The sequence below is a fragment of the Camarhynchus parvulus genome, chromosome 4 (genome assembly GCF_901933205.1).
Source record: "Camarhynchus parvulus chromosome 4, STF_HiC, whole genome shotgun sequence".
In the NCBI taxonomy this organism is placed as follows: domain Eukaryota; kingdom Metazoa; phylum Chordata; class Aves; order Passeriformes; family Thraupidae; genus Camarhynchus; species Camarhynchus parvulus.
In genome coordinates, this window is record NC_044574.1 from 61,264,086 (window position 1) to 61,283,699 (window position 19,614).

A 19,614-nucleotide genomic window follows, 5' to 3' on the forward strand; every position below is an offset into this window, starting at 1 on the left:
GTTGTTATCCCAGAAAACTCTGGCCAAGTATCCTTGGAGTGTGTGGCTAATGGTAAAACCGTGCTGGTCAAGTCCACAACCAAACAGGTTTGCTGTTAAATGGGAAGCTAATTTTATTCCAGTTATTAATTGGAAATATTCTTGTTTGGGTTCCAACCACAAGAGGAGGCTGAAAGAAAATTCTAAGTTGAGCTGAGCTTTGGTGTTGGGAAGGAAAGTTATTCATGGTATGGGATCCAGGTGATTTTGACCTTTTGTTCCCCTGTTTTTGGTGTTTGCCTCTGGAAAAAGCACGAGGGAATGGGAATGCTGAGGGAATGCTGAACCACTGTTTGGTCTGTTTATCTTGGCACCGAGCCCTTAACTCCCTTTGCCAGGGAATAAATGGCAGGGCAGGAAAAGGAATGGCATTTTCAGGGGATAAAGGGCAATGGAGGGGGGATAGAGACAGGCAAGGAGCTGCTTTATGGGATGGGAGGTGCTCTAGGGAGTTTTACTGCCCTGTCCATGGAGGTGCAGCTGATGGGAGCAGGAAGGATGCTGAGCCCTGCTGGGATCAGGGCACTGGGACGATCCAGGGATGGAAGCAGCAGCTCAAGCTCCCTCACTCCCTGGCACCTGGAATCCTGCCTTGCTCACCCCGCCAGGCCAGAATCAGGAGCAGAAGGGATTATTGCTGCTTTGTGGGAAAAAAGTGGAGTTCCAGCAGGCTCGGGGGCTGCACACAAGGTCACAGAGCTATTAATAAAGGCAGGGCCTGCCGAGCTCTGCAGAACATGGAGAGGCAGCAAGTGGAACAGTGCAGGGCTGAGGGGCTCAGCTGATTGGGGTCCCCAGTTTTGGGCTGGTTTGATGCCTCTGGTGTGATTTTGGCTTGCTCCAATAGTGTTATTTGGGATGGAAGTGGGCGTGTTCTGTGTTAAACCTCTGTTCAGCCACCGCCTCCTGGGGCAGTCTCGCCCTGGCCCGGCTGCAGGGAATCCATCTGTTTTTAAATTTCCAGCTGGAAGTGAGGGAGAGGCTCCTCATGTGCTGTTTATACCTCAGAGGGGCAGCATCTGTCTCTGCAGGGCTCAGCCCAGGGGTGTGCTGGGACCTCCATGCTGGAAACGGGGCGGTTTCCTTGGATTTTCTCCTTTGTGGTCCCAGCTGGAGTTGGCTTCTGACACCTGCAACCAGGAGCTACTCACTCTGGTAACTCAGGCTTGGAAAGGTGGCCGATGCATGGGAATATTCACCAAACAAGAGCATCATTAGGGAGGCCAGAGGGAGTCTGGAAGCTGGGATGAAGCTCCCAGCCAGTGAGGACAGGGTGGGAGAGCCAGGGCGGGCTCAGGGGATGGGATGTTCCACACCAGGGAGCTATGCCAGCTATTTCTCTTTCTGTATAAATAAAATAGCTCTGAGAAGAAATGGAGCCAAAGGGGGGTGGGGTGGAGGGAGGGAGGCGAGGGAGATGGGAGGAGGTGGAATTGAGCCAGGCTTGTGGGAGCCTTTGGGAAAAATGGGAATTGGCTGGTTTTGCAAATGAAACAAGTTGGTAGCAGGGTTAACCCTGCTGATTTTTAAAAGACAAGGAAAAGGGCCTTTTTTAGGGCATGTCCTGGTTGCTTTTCCCCATTTTCCCCTGCTATACTGGTGTGGGATAGAAACCCCTCAGTAAGCCAGAGGGTCTGAGGTGGGAATTTGAGAGGGATGTTTGAAGGCATTGCCTGGAACATAGGCATCCTCCCTCTGAGGGCATTACCCCCCAGAATAAAGTGCTTTTTCCACTTGCCACACACATCTGTTATTCCCTAGGCTGCCCTGTGCCTTGGCTCGTGCTGGCAAACAGTCCTGCAGATGGAAACACATCATCCATGTCCACATCCTCCATGTCACTGGGGATGGTGTCTGGTCCCAGAGAGGTGAGGAATCTGTTTTCACCCCGGGATATCCCCAAAAGTATGTACAGCTTCTTCCTTGCATTGCAGGGTAAGAGAGAGTAGTTCATTTTGAGGATCCCAGCACAGGGTTGAGCAGGAAAGCTGACACCCCATTTCTGTCCTCCTTTATGAAAAAGCAATTTATTCCCTTCGAGTTAAATACTTTTAATTGAAGGGGATGGCTTTTCCTCTCCCTTTATTCCCTCAGTTTGGCAGCAGCAGCACAACACCCAGTTTATTTCCAGAGAAGAAGGGTGGTGGTTTTTTAACTCAGTTTGTGGTTTTTCTTAGCCAAGGTAGCCTAATTTGCTGCTTCTTGGGTGCTGAAAAGATGAAAAAGAATTTTACTCCTCCTAAGCGTGTTCAGGGCCTGTGCTTCCCTGTATGCTCCCAGCCCCAACAGTTTTCCAGGCTGGCTGTGGCTGGGAGGTGCAACAACCAGTCACAGGTTTATTTTCTTGTTTTCACCAGGTCTGAGGGCTTTGCTTTCCACTGCCAGGGAATTTAGCCAGAGGGAGAAGCTGCTGAGCATCCCCTTCCCAAACCAGCTCTGCCATCAGCCACCCCCAGCCTTCCCACACTAAAAGCTGAACACAAGTTGGGGATGAAAAGAACACTCCACTGTATTTTAGCAGCCAAGTTTTTTTGAGGAATGGAAACAAAGCTGTGGAGTGAGCAGCCACGTGTGTGAAATGGATGGTCAGTGCATCTTCCTGTGGGCGCCTGGGCTGCTTTTGGGACCAAACCCCCCACAATTACATGGAAAAAAATTAAATTAGGAACTTGTGCATGGAAGCACCTGCAGGAAAAGAAAGGGAGCAGTGACTGAGCAGCCCCATAGCTGTTCATGGTTCCTGGGGAGACAAGGCAAAGGATTTTGTAGCAGGGCAACGCAGGGAAGTGATTTTAGGGAAAGGGACATGTGAAAGCACAGGAGACCCTGGCACACTGCTGGCTCTGGCTCAGCAGCCCCCCACTCCCCCCCAGATCACAGAGCAGCAGCATTTTAAAGGATGCCACAGCACTGGCTGAACCTCCATCCTCTCCCTTGACCTCCCCAGCCCTTCCCCCCGGGGAATTTGGCTTCCCTTGTCTCCAAAAAGTGGCTGGCCTGCCCCAGGACCTGGTTTCCTGCTCAAAGGCCAAAATTGAGGTTTATTGTCAGCACTGCCCTCCAGTTCCTGCCATCCAGCAGCCCCGTGGTGATCCTGCCTGAGGCAGGGGCTCCGTGCCCAGCATCTCCTCGACAGCGGATGCTCTGCTGCAGAAGCGCTTACTTATAAATTAAGGGTTTTTGGGGTTTTTGGCTTCATCCCTGCTAGGAATCATCGTACAGGGGGTTGTTGTAGTTGCCCCAGGAGCCGTAGTCGTGGTCATCCAGAAGCCTTCCATAGGAGGAGTGCCTGCCAGGGAGAGCAAACCCGAGGTTACTTTGAGGATTTGTTACTTATTTTGCAATGGGATGAAGAAATATTAATGCAAAGGCTCCCTAGGTCAAGCTTTGGGGTGTTTTGAGAGGAAGAACCAGGAGAAGTGAAGCCCAGATTGAATTTTGCCCCCATTGAATGAGCCTGGCCAGGGAATTAAAACCAGACCTTTGCTCATCTCAACTGTCAGCAAAGGCTCATTAGGGATGCTCAGCACTGGGCTCTGCTGCTGTTTATTGTCCCAGCTTTCCCAAGGGATAATTACTGGATATGACTATGCTGAGCAGCATCCCTGGCATTTGAGCAGGGCTGTTGCAAAATGAAGGATGCAAACTCTGCTTTCCAGTACAGGAGTGGTGAGAAATGGAGCCCTGCTGGCACCAGAGGCTGCACATTGCCCTGCCACACCTGGGGACAGCATCTTCCTGCTGCTTGGCATCATCCTGGTGATGGTAAGAAGGAGCCTCAGGGAGGGGGGCCACCCCAAAACCAGCCTTACCTGATCTTGAGGTAGGCAGCTGCCCCGAACACCAGCACCACCACCACGATGACCGTCACGGTTATGGCCACAATGCTGCCTGTGCAGGAAACACCAGAAAGGAAAGCGTTCAGGCTTCAGCCCCCTCACGAGTCCCAGCTCCGTGGCGCACGTCCCACATCCCAGCTGCTCCCAGCCATCTCTGATGGGGGGAATATTCCCTCACTGCTTCCCAAAGAGGAGGCCAGGCCCCCCTTTAGCTTGGCAATGATCCCCTTGCCGTAAGTGCAGAGCAGGTATGCGTGGGATGAAACACAGCTTGGGCACTGTGGACTCACTCTTTGCTGCTGCTCCCAGCACTAGGCAGCATCCAGCGCTGAGCCAAGGCTAGGAAATGCTCCAGGTCTCCCTTTTTCCAGCCACATGGAGCACTTTTAAGCTGCCCGTGCTTGCACAAGGGGATGGGGAAAAGCTTGTGTCAGCTTCCTGAGGGCTCCAGTAGGGAAAATTAAAACCTACACCATCCTAACTCAGGCTGCACCCACCATCCAGCCGCTTGTTTCCTCTCATCCTGAAGTGTTTCAAGTCAAATTTAGAACTGAGCATTTTATCCACATCTCCAGGCAACCGAGATTTGTTATCTGCCGCTCCCGGGCTCTGCCAGTGCTTCAGATGACACGGGCTGCTCCAGGAATTTTGCAGAGTGATGCTCTCAGGAAGCTGAGCACCTCTTCCCTTCCAATTTGGGGGTTTGGCCTCTCCTCCCCGAGCACCCTGACATTCTGTGTGCACACGGGGAGCTCACCTGCACTCAGGGCACGCGGGACCTCCTCCATGGTGACCCCGGTGGTTTTCTCTGAGGCCGTGGCCTGGGCTTCCGTGGGGCTCATCACAGTCACTGGGGGGGATGTTGGCTCCGTGGCCAGGCTCGGTGCCATGGCCAGTGTCCCCAGGGAAGGGACATCCTTGGCCAGCAGTGGTGGCTGGGTCACAGCCGGGCTCACAAGGACGGGTGTTGGGGACGGGCCTGTCCCGGGGGGTGAGGTGGGCTGGCTGCTGGGAAGGGAGGGGGCAGGTGATGGCACAGCCAGCTCTGTGGGGCTGGCAGCTGCCCCCAAATCCAGGGTGCTTCTTGCCAGGCTGGCAGGGTTTGCTGTCCGGGGAGCCTCCAGGGCAGCTGGCACTGAGCTGGGGCTGGAGGCCACGGAGGGACCTTCTGCTGTGGCCATGGAGCTCACAGGGACAGGAGCAGGGGACAGTGCTGCCACCGGGGTGCTGGCATTGTGGGCATCCCCCTCCAGGGGCCTGGAGGATGTCCCATCTCCGGAGGGTTCCGTGGACAAGGGCAGCTGGGGCTGGCCTGGAGCTGGTGTGGGGCCATCCCCCGAGTCTGGTTTCACTGGGACACCCCCCCAGAGCAAGGAGGGGCGGGTGGGGATGAGGGGTGGCTCTGGGGAGTCATGGCCCAGTCCTAGGAGTGAGACAAAGAAACGTTAGTGACAGAGCAATCCTTGGGGCAAGCTGGTGCTTGGGAGAGTGCTAAAGGGCTTGGGAATTCACCTGGAAATAACTTTTAAAATGGAGAGAGCCATCTAAAATGAAGAGAGGGGAAATACAGCTGGGTACCTAGAGGTGAGGCTCAAACCAGACCAGCTGTCCTGGCATCAATCACCCCATTTTTCCACCAGTTTGGGATACCCCTATCACCCCAATCACCCCCACCATCTGCTGCCAGCAGCAGGGGAAGCAGCTCCTCCTCAGAGCAGCCCCTGTGCAGCTGGGAGTGATAACACAAGACATCTCTTTCTCCTCTCCCCCCATTTCCTTGTGCATTCATTCATTTGTCTCCATTTCTTAGCACGAGGATGAGTCATTTCTCCCTCTGTCCCCACCAGCTGACTGCTGGGGCTTTTCCCCCCTTTCCAGGGGGGGAAAACTCAGCACTGGTCCAGCACTGGCCCCCTCAGTGTGGCTGGGATGAGGGAAGAGTGTGCCAGCACTGTGTGACATGGGGAGGCATTTTCATTCCATGTATTCATTTATTTACATCCCCCAGAGAGCATCCCAAGCCCAGCACTGGGCAGAGCAGGAGCTCACTCCAGCTGCAATGAACTAATCAGGAGTGGGGAGGACAGAAACATGCAGTGCCTGTCTGCAGGAACAATGGGATCTGCCACTGGGGAGCAGGGACTCATTAATGCAGCCAAAATTGCTTTTCTTGGTCCTGTGGATGCCCATGTGGAAGGACCCCATTTTCCCAAGGAAAGGGGTCTTGGAGGAGGGACTGAGGCCGTGGCTGCTCTGCTCTCCTGAGGACAAGCACTGGGAGATGGCTCTGAGCTGTCACCCTGCTCAGGCCGAGGACACAAACCATGGCAGAGGGAGGAGGAGAGGGATGACAAGCTGGAATCTGGTCACTGCAAGGAGGCCTGGACCAAGGACCCTTCACACCACACGGTTCAGAATCCATCTGAATGTCAACATTTTCACACCTGGAGCTTTCAGATTTCTCCAGCAGGTCCCAGCCAGCCTCTGCAGCCCAGCAAGCAGGATCCTGCCAGGACCTCAGGAGTTTGTTACCTCTGTAAGTGCAGATGCTCCCGGTCCCTCAGGGACACAGGCAGCTTTCCACCTCCCTGCAAAGCCACCCTGATGTCCCTAAGTGCTTGGGGTCAGCAGAGCTCCCATGATCTGCCTGAACTTTGGAGGCAGCCCAGAGCTGGCAGTGCTGCTGGCCGGGGTGAGTCAGGAACTTTCCGATAACATCTGAGGGGCATAAATCCGGAGGCTGAGCCAGAACTGGAGGCAGGAACAATCTTTGGCTGCTGGCTGAGAGCTCCCACCCAAGGAGGTCACAAGTCACAGGGACTCTTCCCAGGACAGCAAGGAAGCTCAGCTCAGCCCTGGTCTCCCCTGCCTCTCCCTACGAGCAGCCCGTGCCAGTGCTGTGCCCTGCCTCCTCCGTGGGGGATCTGGGATCCACCCAGAGGAGATAACCCCAGGAAAGCCCTGCCATGACCCCAGAGGCAACACAGGCTGCTTCTGAATGGGGTTAGCATGGAGGGACAAAAGGGCTGAGGGCTCCCTTGGCTGGTGCTCCACGTGTCCCCATCCGTGTCCCTGCACCCAGCTGGTGGGCAGCCTTGTGTGCACGTCCTGTCCTCTCCCCAATGCATCTGAAAGGGAAAACCAAAAGGAAAACAAAAGCCAAGAAGAGTTTTTCTTGGTTTCCCCAACACCTGGTTTGCAGGAGCTGCTGCTGGGGGACAAGGGACAAACCAGACAGCCACAGCACTTGACACAGGACCACGTGGCTTGGGAGGCTGAAACACCTCCAGCAGGGGCTGTCAGAGGGACTGAGGGATGGCAGCTCCCAGAGGATGCCCAGCATAGCTCAGCCCTGAGGAATTTGCTCATCTAATTCACTTAGGGCAGTTGACCACCCTGCTGGAATTCATCAGGGAGCAAGGCAGGGGCCTGCCAGGATGAGGTGACCACCCAGGAAAGCAGCAGTGTCACACTCCTGGGCCCCACAGCAGCTTTGCAAAGTCCTTTTCCTAGGATTTTCTCACTAGGAATACAGAAAACAGCCAGGGAAAGAAGACCCCAAAGCTGTGTCAATCTAATATCCTGCTCTTAGGGGAAGGGGATATTCTTAGGGAATATTCTTAGGGGAATATTGGCCCTAATCACATGCCAGCCTGAGCAATTATCCCTCTCCTGGCGAATTATCTCCCTCTCCCACTGCCACGATGCTCTCCTGGCTCCTGGAAGGCACGGAGAAGGGCAGGTCTTGCCCTTGCAGGAGCTGAGTGATGCTCATGCTCCTCTTGGGAAAGAGCTGCTTGACCTAGGCTGGCAGCCTCTCCAGGATGCACTTCCCAGGCACTCCAAAAGCCATTGCAGCAGATCCTGAAGTGCTCTGCCAGCTGAAAGGCAGCCTAAAAGCCACCGGAGAACATCTCCAGCCCGAGTGAATGACATCAGGCCAGAGCAGCAAACAAACATCCACTGATAAAGGCAGAGATGGAGCTTTTAGCCAGGCTCACTGCAGAGCTCATGGCCTCTGACACAGCCACAGGAGACCCCAGGAGCAGCCCCCAAGCCCCAGCTGCAGCCAGGGGTGCTCCCCAGCAGCCAAGGCCAAAGGGATAATGCAAGTTTCCACAACATGGGTGTTGTTTGTTTTGCCTGCCCTTACACAAGAAATCTCACCAGCTGCTCTGAACAAGAAATACAGCAGCAGCAGGAAAACAAGGAGAGCTGCTGGACACACACTGGTGCAGCCAGCTTGGGTGCCACTTTCTGTGCCAATTTAGCAGCTGGCAAACACCCAGAAAACACAAGTAACCAAGGCCATAGGTAAGCATCACTGCTCTTTAAAGCAAAGCTCTGTAGAAACCTGGCTTTAATCACAAGAGAGAGCAAAAAAATACCTTTTGCCAGTCCTGTATAATGCTGCTCCTCACCAAATGCTGATGACAGAACGGCCCTGAGTCCCCTGAGCGTGCCTTGGGTTGTCACCAGGTTAAGTGATGCAGAGCAGTAAAACAATCTAGATGTAAATATAAGTAAGGATTTCCTGCCCGTGACCTCGTTGGCTCAGCTTTGGTTTCTGTGGCTGGGGATTCCCATAACTTTGTGCTGGTTTTTGGCAGTTCCCCTCCCCCTTGTTAATGCTCAGGTATGATTTTCATTGTATTTCTTTGCTGTAAGACCAGCAGCATCTGGCTGTGGATGGTAAAAGCTCTTCTTACAGCAGCTAGGACTAAGCCAAACTGGTTTTTGCTTTGGGTTCAACGAGTTTTTCCAGCTGTTCAGCCCTGCACTGCCTCCCCTTCCCTGTCCCCATGCAGTCTGGGATCTGGGGATGTTCAAATCTCCCTGGCTGGGGGCCCCACCTGCAGTGCACAGGGCTGTGGCTGAGCTCTGTGCTGATGTGGGGGCAGGAGCACAGAGGATGTGGTGGTTGCTCTGGGTCTTTAACTTGGGTCTTTCTCCTTCTGGGGCACTGCTGCGGACTCTTGCCTCGTTATCCCAAAGAAATAAGGGTGATGGGGAGGTCTGGGAGCAGTTCTGCAGGCTCTGAGCTGTGTCTCACCCTCACTGGGATTTTGATCCACCCAGCCGGATCAGTGGTGGGAAATGGTGACTCCTGTGGGCATCTCCAGCTGGAGGTGTGCAGCAAAGCTCCAGCACTGCCTGTGCATGCTGGTGACCCCCAGTGCCGGCAGCAGCACCCCTGCCTGACGTGCTGCTCCACTCCTTGCTGCTCTGTCCCCTCTGTTTTCAGTGCCAGGGTCTGCTGGAGATGGTGTGGGACCAGTTCTGAGAGGAGGAGGACACCAAGGGAGAAAAGCAGAGACCAGAAACAGCACCAGGTGAAAGGCAGAGCTCTTCCCTGCCCGTGAGAAGCAGCCAGGGCCATCAGATCCAATAAATGTGCAGTTGCTGTGATTTACTGGCAGGCCGAGCTGGCTTCCTGCATGATTAGTTTTATTCTGCTGCATGCTCGTTAAGTGCCTGAGCTCTAATTGCTCTGAGGCTTTCTGCAGCTCAGAGAAACAGCTGCACAGCAGAAATCCCTGTGTCCATGTGTCCATCTGTCCCAGCCCTGAGGCCTGCACACCCTCCAGAGCCTGAGGAATGCTGCTGTGGGCAGAGTCCCCTTGAGGAGGCAGGAGGGAAGCTCCAGCACCCTTCCCAGCTGAAAATAGCTTTTTTTTGTTAAATTCACATGGCTCCCTGCATGCTGCATGCTCCCTCCTTCCTCGCCTGGGGTGGGTGTCCAAGTTCTTCCCTGCCCCGTGATCCCAACCCCGAGGTGAGGACTGCTGGGGGCACAACAAACCCAGGCTCCAGCCAAGGAAAAGGTAGTGATCCCCCCAAAACTAAGTGGTGCTCAATTATTCAGCTCTTAAGCCCTTGATGCTGATGCTGCAATGAAGTTATAGCAGAAAAGGAGGTGAAGAAGAATTTTTAGGTGATTTTTTCCTCCTGAGGGTGGCAAAACACCTGTCAGCCTGTACAGCCAGAGGTATCTGATGAGGACCTGGGGTGGAAAGCAGTAGCTGACAGCTCCAGCCCCTTCTAAAGTGATGTTTTGCTTGTTTAAATAAAACATACATCAGGTATTTCAAGTTATATTCTTGAAACATGCCAACAGGTGTTATGCTGTGCTGATTTCCCCCGGGAAGGGGAATAAGGGATCCCATGGGATGCTCTTTGCTGTCTCCTGGGGCTGGGAGCTGGCAGATGGACCTGCCTGCTGGGGACACCTCACAATATTTTTTCCCATGTCTTAGATATAGTTCTGGAGCCAGCCAGGACTTTTGCAAGAAGCAGCTCTGCCCAGGTGACAACTCCCCAGTTCCATAATTTTCCTGGCTGGCTGCTAATTAGTGCTTCCAGGTGCAGCTTCCAACATGCATCAGCCCCATTCCAGCCCCTCCCAGGGGGAGAAGCAACTGGGCTTGGCAGAGGAATTTTGGAGCATCCTCTGGTGGTAGAGCCTGATTGCTCATTTGGGCTGGGACAGGGGGTAATTACCCAGCTCTCCTGTCCTTCAGCTCATGGGGGAGCAGAGGGCTTGAAGATTTGCCTCCTCAGTGGCAGAATTAAACAGCTCATGAGGCTCTGAGAGCCCAAAAAGCAGCTCTTCCAGCCCAGAGCCTCCACGAGGAAGCACTCAGAACCAAGATCTGTTTCTAAAAGGTACTTAAAAATGTCCCAGCTGGGGCACAGGGGGAGCTGCAGGAGGGGAGAGTGGGCCTGGGGCTGGGCACCAGGTCAGGAAAGCAAAACAGGTTTCGATTTCCATCCAGAGGAAGGAGTAATAACAGGCTAAAAACTTCCTTGTGTGAGATGCTGCTATTTCATTACGTGGCCAGGTAAAGCCCAGACTTATTTCACTCCTGGCCTGTGACATCCTGGCTGTCATTTGGTCCTGAAGAATGAGCCTGGAGCAAATTTAAATTGTGCTTGGTGTTCCCTCCCAAGTGAGATATATATATATATATATATATATATATATATATATATATATATATATATATATTTATATATATGTATACACATACACACTTTTTTTTCCTTTTTAAAAAAAAATATTTCAGTGAGGGCAAAAATACTGCAGAAAGCATCTGAAAGATGCTCGAGGGCTGTTTGGGAGCAGCCTGAGGGACGTGGGACCAGAGTCCAGGGAAATCTTTCCTGTTTCTTGTGCCAAGCCTGGCTGGCGTTGGAGCTTTGGAGAGGGATGGTCGTGGGAACAGCTTTGGGTCTGGCCGGGGCGCTGGGAAAAGCCCGCCCCCGGCCCCAAAGGCTGCCTCCCGGCAGGGACCGCCTGCTTCAGGGGCACATTTGGGCCCGTGAGGGAGAAGAAAGAGCATCCCCAGCATCCCAATGCTCGTCCCCATCCCTCCCGAACGCATTTTCTCGGGAAGCACAGATCAGGAGCTCGCTGGCAAATCCCCCTTTTTCAGGGACAATTATCCATCCCGCTCTCCCTGATCCAGGGAAGATCTCCCGAGCTCCGGGGTGATGGTTGGGGGTCCCGCGGCTGCTGCTGCCTGCGGGCTGTGCCGGGGAGCTCAGCCCGGCCCGGGCCCGTCCCCCGGGGCTGCTGTGCCGGCAGCGATGTGACAGCGACATCCCAGCCGATGGATCTCTCTCCTCCCGCGCAGCGTCCCCGGTTATGCAAGTGCGTTTTCCATGTTCCCGGGCAGGCGGCTCCTCGTGTTTATTAAAAGCCCAGCCGGGGCGGGCGGGCGGGCGGAGGGGTGACCTGCGCTCGCTGTCGCATCAGCCGGGGACAGAAGCGTCCCCGCCGAGCGCCTCGCTAGGGGAAGGTGTCAAATCGGGCAGTTTCTGTGCGATGGGGACGCTGGTGCCGCCGGGGGTAGACGCCAGGGGCTGGGGGAGTGCGAGCTCGGCTCAAGGCCAGGGAGAGCCACAGAAGCTCCCTGGAAGCAGCGACGGCGGAGGGAAGGGACCTGCGGGGCCGGGGTGACTCCAGCCCGGCCGGGGGTGGCCGTGAGGACGCTGCGGTGGCCGCATCCAGCCGCCCTCCTCCGCGCAGTCGGGGACTCCGCTGGGGACCCTCCGGGGGGCGAGGAAAAGCGGGGTGCGACGCCTCTCGCACCGCTGTCATTGGGGGTGGCCCCTCACACGGGGGGTGTGAGCGGGACCCGCGGTGGGGTCGGGAAGGAGCCGGGCTGTCCCCGGCAGTCGCGGGGCTCCTTCGTCCCCGCGGCCCCATCGCTCCCCGCCCGACCCCGCGGGGTCCCCGCCGTGTCCCCCCCGCCCGTCCCCTGCGCTTACCTGCCGGGAGGAGGACGAGGGCGAGGAAGAGCAGGCGGCAGCAGCAGCCCATGGTGCCGGCGGCGCTGGCAGCCGCGGCGGGAGGGACGCAGCGCCCGGCCCGGCCCAGCCCGGCCCGGCCCGGCCCCCGCCCCCCGCCCCCTGCCCGCCGCCCGGCCCGGCCCACAGCGGCACCTGCCGGCACCGGCACCGCCGGGAATGCGGGCACGGGCACCGCGTGCCAGGCACCGACCGTGCTGGACTGGTGCGCCTGTCCCGGGATGAGGCACCGGGGCGGGATGCCGAGTGCCACACGCTGCCGGTGGGTGTCACACGCTGGGGACCAGCCCGGGGGGGCTCTGGTGCCAGCCGGTGGCACCCACTTGGGGTGCTCTGTGTCACTGGTCCTTGTCCCTCTTCCTTGCCTGGGATGGGTGTCCAAGTTCTTCCTGCCCCATGATCCAAACCCAGAGGTGAAGCCTGCTGTGCCAGCTCCTGGCTGTGTGATGGTGATGGCCTGGCGCGGGTTGCTCAGAGGAGCTGTGGTTGTCCCGTCTCTGGAAGGGTTCAAGGACAGGCTGGGCAAGTGTCAGAACAGCCTGGGCTAGTGGAAGGTGCCCTTGCCCATGGCAGCAGGGTTGGAACACAAAGAGCTTTAAGGTCCCTTCCAATCCAAGCTGTTGTGTGATCCCGTGATTCTGGACATCCCTTGGGATCCCCAAGCCAGATATGAATCCAGGGGAGCCAGGCACTCAGGGTCCTGCCTTTCCATGGTACAAAGAGCTCCCAAAGTGCAGCTCCGGGTGCTCCAAGGACCCAGCCAGGAGACAGACACCTGTGGCACAGCAGGAGGTACAAGGACCATTTTTTCACCTCTTTCCTTCTGGGAAGAGCTGTGCTGCTGCGGGTGAAATATTTTCAGGCTGAACTCATCCTCCCCAGGCTTTTGCATGCTCACAATGGAAAAGGATTTTCAGAGCCTGGGCTATGGCCGAGCTATCTTTACCCGGGGTTGCTCAGCCCTCTGCTCTGCTGTATTGTGTGGCCTTTTCTCAGGATGGATCCTGGCTCTGGGCCTGAACCAGCAGGGCACAAAATCCAAGTCAGCTGGCATTCCTCAGGCGGACGGGCGCTATCAGCATCTCCGCTCTCCTTGAGCTGGGGAGGAGGGAAAATAATGCTGCTGCTGCTGCTGCCGTGGGAACAGCGTGATCCTCCCCCTGGTTCCCTTCTCACATCTCTGTTGTTTTTGGATGCTGCGTGCTTCCATGGGCAGGAGTTTCTCGGGGGGGACGGGGCTGGGCACCGCCGCTGCCCCTCGCCGCGGCCCCGGGCGCGAGCCGCGTTTGGGGTGCCCGGGGCCGGGCTGTGGCGAGCCCGGAGCGCCCCGAGGGCGCCAGCCCTGGGCTGCAGCTGCCACCTGCCGGTCACCTCGGCCTGCTCCTCCCGGCACGGCCTCCCGGGAGCAGGGAGAGATCCTTTTTTGGGGGTAACTTTGGCCATCTCTTTCCCATTGCTGCCGGTACCATCTTCCCTGAGGTTCCAGCCCTTTAAAATCTCTTTAAAATGCCTTTCCCCCACCAGTTTTATCCAGATATGAAGGATGCTGGAGGGAATTTTTTCTTTTAGTGGGCATTATTTTTTTTTTTTGCCTGCTCCCTGTCTTTGCCCACCTCACCGGGATGAAGCCAGCTCCTCTTGGGTGGCCCTGTGCCACGTGCTGCTGCCAGCTGCCAGTTTTGCTGGTCTTGCCCAAGCCCTCAGCAGAGCTTTTGCACCATCCTGGTGGTTTATGACGCTTTGCCTGGTTTTGGGGGGCGCTGGCAGGGAGCCGGCGTGGCCGTGAGCCGAGGGGCCGGCCGTCCCGGTGTGCCGGAGCCTGCAGCAGGAATTTTTGGCTGGCCAGGACTAGGGAAACTTGCTCACCCGCTGGTCAGCGGCCAAATGGCATGGCTGGGTGGCTGCCAGCACTCACATTAATAGCTGCCAGCCTGCGGTTTGAGGTCACCCGTTCTTTCCAGTCTTTCATTTCCACCTCCATCGGCGCCCGGGGGCTCCGCGGCCGCTCCCTGCCCGCGCCCCTCTCTGCCGGGAGAGCCCCTGAACCCTGCTGGGAGCCGGGACAGCGCCGGAGCATCCCTGCCGAGCAGCCCCGGAGGGCAGAGGGGACACGCCGGCACCCGGGGGACACCTTCACCCCTGTGCGTCTCTTCTGTTCCCCAGGATGTCACTCGGGGGAGCGGGAATACCCTCCCAGCACGCCCCGAGGGAAAAATTACACCGCGAAGTGTATTTTGTGAAGGCACAGCCCCTTGCAGAATAATTGGGGCTGCCGTCCTTGCCTGCCAGGGCCCCTGGGAGGGTGTTTTACAGCCGCTCGCTGTGAATTAATCCACCTTGCTACAGCAAGCTGGCCACGGATAAATGCTTTGGGGAGGCGAGGCTGGACTGGGACGCTCTGTCCCCCTGGAGAGGGGATGCCCAGAGCCCTGCTTGGAAGCCGTGGCAGGATGGGGGATCCCTCCGGCTGCCCAAATCCCCAGGGATCCGCGGCGAGGCATCTGCTTGACGCCTCCTGGCAGGACGAGGTGGGACACGCGTGGGTGCGACACCCGGGAGGGGACACCGGCACCGCCGAGGGATGGCTCGGGCTGGCTGGGAGCCGCGCAGCTGGAGGAGGAGGCGCAGCAGGAGGAGGAGGAGGAGGAGGAGGGCGGCGGTGCCCGAGCGGCCGCCCCCGTCCCGCCCCGCGCAGCTGCCGGGCACCGGGCACCGGGCAGGCGGCGGCGGCGCGCATGGAGGCGGCGGCGGCCCCGGCCCCGGGCGGCGGCCCCGGTACCCTGCTGCTCTGCCTGGCCCTCGCCTCCGGTAAGCACGGGCGTCCCCCGGACCCGCCACCTGCCCGCCCCGGGATACCCAGCGGCTGGCAGGGAGCTGTTCCTCCCCGTCCCGGCCCGGTGCTTCCCGCCCCTGCACGGCGCTCCGCGTCCCTGCACGGTGTCACCTCCGCTGTTCCAGCCCGGTGTCACCCCCTGTCCCTTCACTGTCCCTCTCCGGGGCCGCTGCTTCCCGCTCCCAGACTGACGATCCTGCACCTGCCTCCCGGCGCCATCCCGGTGCTCCCCCCGCCTGTCCTGGTGCTCCGCCATCCCATCCTGCTGCTCCCCGGGTCCCTTTCTGCTGCACCCTTGTGTTCCCCTCTCTTACACCCCATCCTGGTGCTGGCCCTATCCCATCCCAGTGGCTCCCTGTGCCCCCCTGGACAATCCCATCCATGCCAGCCCTTCCTCTATGCCCAGCCCTGTCCCTGGCCAACCCCTGTGCCCCCAGGTCCCATCCTGGATCTCCCCACCGTTCTAATCCAGTGCCCCCCTGCTGCCTCTGAATCCCTTGGGGCCAGCGTGGGGGCCAGGATGTCCCGGCTGGATCCTGGAGCAGGACCGGGATGCTTTTGCTACCTGTTGAAGGGACACTGCAGATGGGTGCCCGAGTGCCCGCGGCCACCCTTGGCAGCGCTGGGAATGTGGGATGCCGGGGCAGGGGGCAGTACCTAAAGCGTGTTGCATTAAATTCCCGTGTTAGTTCCTAAGTTTTTGGGAAGCAGGCAGCTGCAGACAGGTGTGTGCTGATTGCTGCCAGGAAATAACCACAGCCAGGCTGGGGAGCTGAGACCCTCCCTGGCAGGGAATCCTCCCCGGCACTGGGATTTCGGGGGAGCTTTTCTCTCCACAGGGAGCAGCTTGGGTTTGGCCCTTTGGCAGGGCTGGTGACAGCACTTGGCCGAACCTGCCAAACCTGTGCTGGCAGGAGGAAACCGAGGGTAGCCGACCTGGTTTGGGGCCGGTGTGTCCCCTCAGAGCACGGCCACGTCCTGGCTGGCTGCTTCCCTACGCTCTGGGCTTTCCCGGGAGAGCGTAGGGATGGCAACAGCAAAAAAATCCAGTGTTTGGGATGCTTCCCTGGCTTATCTCTGCCTGCTCAGGAGAGGGTGCAGCCCAAGATAGCGCAGCCAGCGCATCAGGGAGCTGAGGGTGCTGGCACCTGCAGCCTCCGGGTGCCGCGGTGCGGCCGTGGGTGGGCACAGCCCCCTCCCCCGGGGCTGGCACTGCCACCAGGGCGGCCCTGCCGAGGGGCTGCCAGCCCGGAGGGTGCCAGAACTCCGCATCTGGATGCAATAAGGGTGGGGAGCTCGGCTTGGTGGGGATCTTTCCATGTCGAGCTGGGAACTCGGTCACCGCGAGTGAAGTCAGCCTCCCTCCCTGCCTGTCCCGGCTGTGCCCACGCCGCCCACAGCTGCATCCCGGGCTGCAGCCGCCCCATGGCTCATCCCTGGCTCTGGGCTGCAGCTCCCACCCTCTGGGTGGGGCGGTGGGCTCCCTTTCCCCCCGCCGGCTCTCTCGGGGCGCTGGCGCCGGCAGCGCGGTGCTGGCTATATATAGCCAGGAGGGACGTGTGCGCCGGGAATGTCCCCGCTGCGGGACGGGGGGGACCCGGAGGATCGGAGCAGCTCCCACCGCTGTTTCCAAGGTGCCGGATGAGGAAACGGAGCGGGAGATCAGGCTGCCAGGATTTGGCTGTGCAAACTCTGCGCTCCCTGGGAAGCCTCCAAGTGCCCCCACGCGGGATGGCACAGCCCCGCCTCGGGAGCCGCCTCTGCGGGAGCCACCCGGGCCCTGCCCGTCAGGCAGGACCTGTCCCCGCTCCCTGGGCGCCGCCTCGGCCGGTGAATCCCCGGGGAGGGCCGGGCGGGAGCGGGGCCGTGCTGAGTCAGGCTGGTATGCCAGCGATCCGGTTACCGCCGCTCTGACGCGCCCGGCTCGGTTTCACCCCCGGGGCCACGGGGAGAGTGGGGTGGCCCCTTTCCCCCCCTTTCCCCTTGCCCAGGCTGTGCGGGGCTCCGGGCAGACCTCGGAGCACCTCGCGGTGCCTAAAGGGGCACCAAGGGAGCTGCAGAAGGACTTGTGACAAGGGCACGGAACGACAGGACAAAGGGGAAGGGCTCCGCACTGACAAAGGGCAGGTTTAGATTAGATACTGGGAAGGAATTCTTCCCTGGGAGGGTGGGGAGTCCTGGCACAGGTTGCCCAGGGAAGCTGTGGCTGCTCCATCCCTGGAAGTGTCCAAAAGCAGGTTGGACAGGGCTTGGAGCAACCTGGGCTAGTGGAAGGTGTCCCTGCCCGTGGCAGCAGGGTTGCATGAACTTTACAGCCCCTTATGGCCCAAATCCATCAGAGATTCCATGAGTCCGGATCTCCCTGGGGATCCCTCCCTGCATCCTCCCCGGGCAGAGCAGCAGCTGGCCGGGCTGTGTGGTCCAAAACCCACCGGGCTGGCTCGCAGAGCTCCGTGCCCGGCGTTGCTGGGTGGAGGCAGCGGGCGGGGAGCGGCTCTCCCTTCTCCCGGCCCTGGGGAAAAGCTGATGCCGCCAGCGCAGGGGGGCCGCGGGCCCAGCTGCAGAGCCCGCTGCCAGCGCCCCCGCTGTGGCTCTGGGGCTGCTGGGGGTCCCCCTCTGAGCTGCCTCCGCTGCCTTCCAGGCTTGGCACTCTTCAGCTGCGTGGGCGCCGATACCAACGTCACGGCCGGGCACGGCACGGAGGGGCTCAGCTGCGGCACAGCCAAGGCATGCACAGGTAAGGGCGCGCCGGGGGCAGCCCGAGGCCGTGGAAGGGAGCAGGAGAGGGGGCCAGGATGGCGGATGAACAGATGTTGTGTCTAGCGTAGCCGTGTGGCATCGCTGTGCCAAGGACACCCATGCCACCCCCGCTGGCTGCTGCCGGCCGGGCTCGGAGCTTCTGCGAGGATGCTGTGGCTCAGGGGCGCTGCTGCCTCTGGGCAGAGCTGTCACCCCTCTGGGGCCACTCTCCGTCCTTGTCACCGCAGGGAACGGCACGCAGCCGCGGCGGCAGGGCCACTTCTCGCGGTGCCCGGAGGAGTACCAGCACTACTGTGTCAAGGGCAGGTGCCGCTTCCTCGTGGCCGAGCAGGCCCCCGCTTGTGTGTAAGTCACCCGCGGTGGGGACACGGCACGAGATGCTGCGCCCGTCCCCCCCGGGAACGCGGCGTGAGGGGGCCATGGGCAGCACGGCAGCTTTTGGGACCGCCCTGTGCCTCCCCTGTGCCCGGGCAGGTGTGAGCGGGGCTACACCGGGGCTCGCTGCGAGAGGGTGGATCTGTTCTACCTGCGAGGGGACCAGGGCCAGATCGTCATCATCTCCCTGATCGTCGCCATCGCCGCCCTCATCATCCTCGTTGTTGGCATCTGCCTCTGCAGCCAGTACGTGGGGGAACGGGGAGGGAAGGGAAAGGGAAGGGAAAGGGAAGGGGGAGTAAATCCTGCCCGGCTCCCCTGGCTTGGGGCAGGCTGAACTGGGGCTGTCCCAGGCTGGTGGGACATGGTCCTGCAGGTGTTGGGAGGTGCCTGAGACATTCCTTTGGGGCTGGAAAGCAGGTGTTGTCCCCTGGGGATCTTCTGCGGGGTAAAAGCCGAGGGAGAGGGAGGAGCATCACTGCCATGTCCCCTTCTGCCTCTTTTTTGTTTGTTTGTTTGTTTTTTATGATTTTCCCCCTCCTGTCAAGCCACTGTCGGAGGCAGCGTAGGAAGAGGAAGGCAGAAGAGATGGAAACTCTAAACAAGGACGGACCTTCCAGAAGTGAAGATGTGCGGGAAACGGGCATCGCGTGAAGGTGCAGGGGAGCGGGAGGGGCGACCGAGCCGGTGCGACCAGAGCCCCGCATTGGGGTGGATGCCGAGACCGACGGGCTCCGCTTTCTCCACAGGAGCTCCCGGTACCTGCGGGCGGGTCCCGGATGGCAGCAGCGGCTGGCTGCATGGGCGAGGGCTAAAGCGTGCGGCGGCTTGAATAAAGGGGTGACGGAAAGTTGTCCCCAGTGGTGTCGCCGATGTCCTTGGGGCGCGGGGGCTGCGCTGCCGCACCGCGGCCGCCAGACGGCGACACTGAGCTGGGGCGGGGGCGGCCCGCCTGCAGTGCCCTCAATGGCCACGCGAGGGCGCCACAACCGCGGCGCCTCCATCCCGGGCCCGGCTCCGCTCCCGGTCCCGCTCCCGGTCGTGCTCCCGGTCCAAGGGGCTCTGCCGGGTTCGGGTCCCGTCCCGGGCGGCCTGGAGGCTGTGCTGGAGCTTCCCCCATTGCCGCCGCGCCTCCCCGCAGGGACCGAGCCCAGCTCAGCGTCCCCGGGCGCCCTCCCGGTTCCCGACACCCAGCGGGAAAGGGGAGGGAGAGGGTGAGGAAAACCGGGCAAAACCGGTACAAAATAGGTGAGAACCGGGGCAGAACTGGGTGAGCCGGGGCCGTTGGCTCCCGTAGCCCCTCGCTGCGGGCTGCGGTGCCCGGAGCTGCGGTCCGGACCCTGCCCCGGCAGGCACCGGGCGCTGCGCTGTCGCAACGCGGCCGCCAGACGGCGACACTGAGCTGGGGCGGGGGCGGTGCCTACAGAGCCCGCAATGGCCACGCGAGGGCGCCAA

General features: G+C 59.5%; 2 protein-coding genes across 2 annotated transcripts; one reads left to right on the forward strand and one right to left on the reverse strand.

The window, feature by feature from the left end:
- Nucleotides 1-3,060: 3,060 nt before the first annotated feature.
- PARM1 (prostate androgen-regulated mucin-like protein 1) lies at nt 3,061-12,223 on the reverse strand. The gene is made up of 4 exons (XM_030947814.1): nt 12,153-12,223; nt 4,636-5,301; nt 3,852-3,930; nt 3,061-3,328 (listed from the first exon to the last, which is right to left on the reverse strand). The coding sequence occupies exons 1-4, from the start codon at nt 12,202-12,204 to the stop codon at nt 3,244-3,246; spliced, it is 882 nt and encodes a 293-aa protein (XP_030803674.1). The 5' UTR covers nt 12,205-12,223; the 3' UTR covers nt 3,061-3,243.
- A 2,703-nt stretch (nt 12,224-14,926) lies between these two features.
- BTC (betacellulin) lies at nt 14,927-18,966 on the forward strand. Its single transcript, XM_030947815.1, has 5 exons — nt 14,927-14,999; nt 17,666-17,761; nt 18,012-18,129; nt 18,259-18,405; nt 18,708-18,966. Exons 1-5 carry the CDS (start codon nt 14,927-14,929, stop codon nt 18,811-18,813), a joined length of 540 nt encoding a protein of 179 aa, XP_030803675.1. The 3' UTR covers nt 18,814-18,966.
- Nucleotides 18,967-19,614: the final 648 nt, after the last annotated feature.

Bases quoted from the DNA above. Each gene is read 5' to 3' on its own strand.
- PARM1 (XM_030947814.1), bottom strand. From the start codon at position 12,204: ATGGGCTGCTGCTGCCGCCTGCTCTTCCTCGCCCTCGTCCTCCTCCCG. The intron at 5,302-12,152 runs GTAAGCGCAGGG...TCTCACTCCTAG, and splicing joins CCTCGTCCTCCTCCCGGCAG to GACTGGGCCATGACTCCCCA. The intron at 3,329-3,851 runs GTAAGGCTGGTT...TCTCCCTGGCAG, and splicing joins GCTGCCTACCTCAAGATCAG to GCACTCCTCCTATGGAAGGC.
- BTC (XM_030947815.1), top strand. From the start codon at position 14,927: ATGGAGGCGGCGGCGGCCCCGGCCCCGGGCGGCGGCCCCGGTACCCTG. The intron at 17,762-18,011 runs GTAAGGGCGCGC...TTGTCACCGCAG, and splicing joins CACAGCCAAGGCATGCACAG to GGAACGGCACGCAGCCGCGG. The intron at 18,130-18,258 runs GTAAGTCACCCG...GTGCCCGGGCAG, and splicing joins GAGCAGGCCCCCGCTTGTGT to GTGTGAGCGGGGCTACACCG.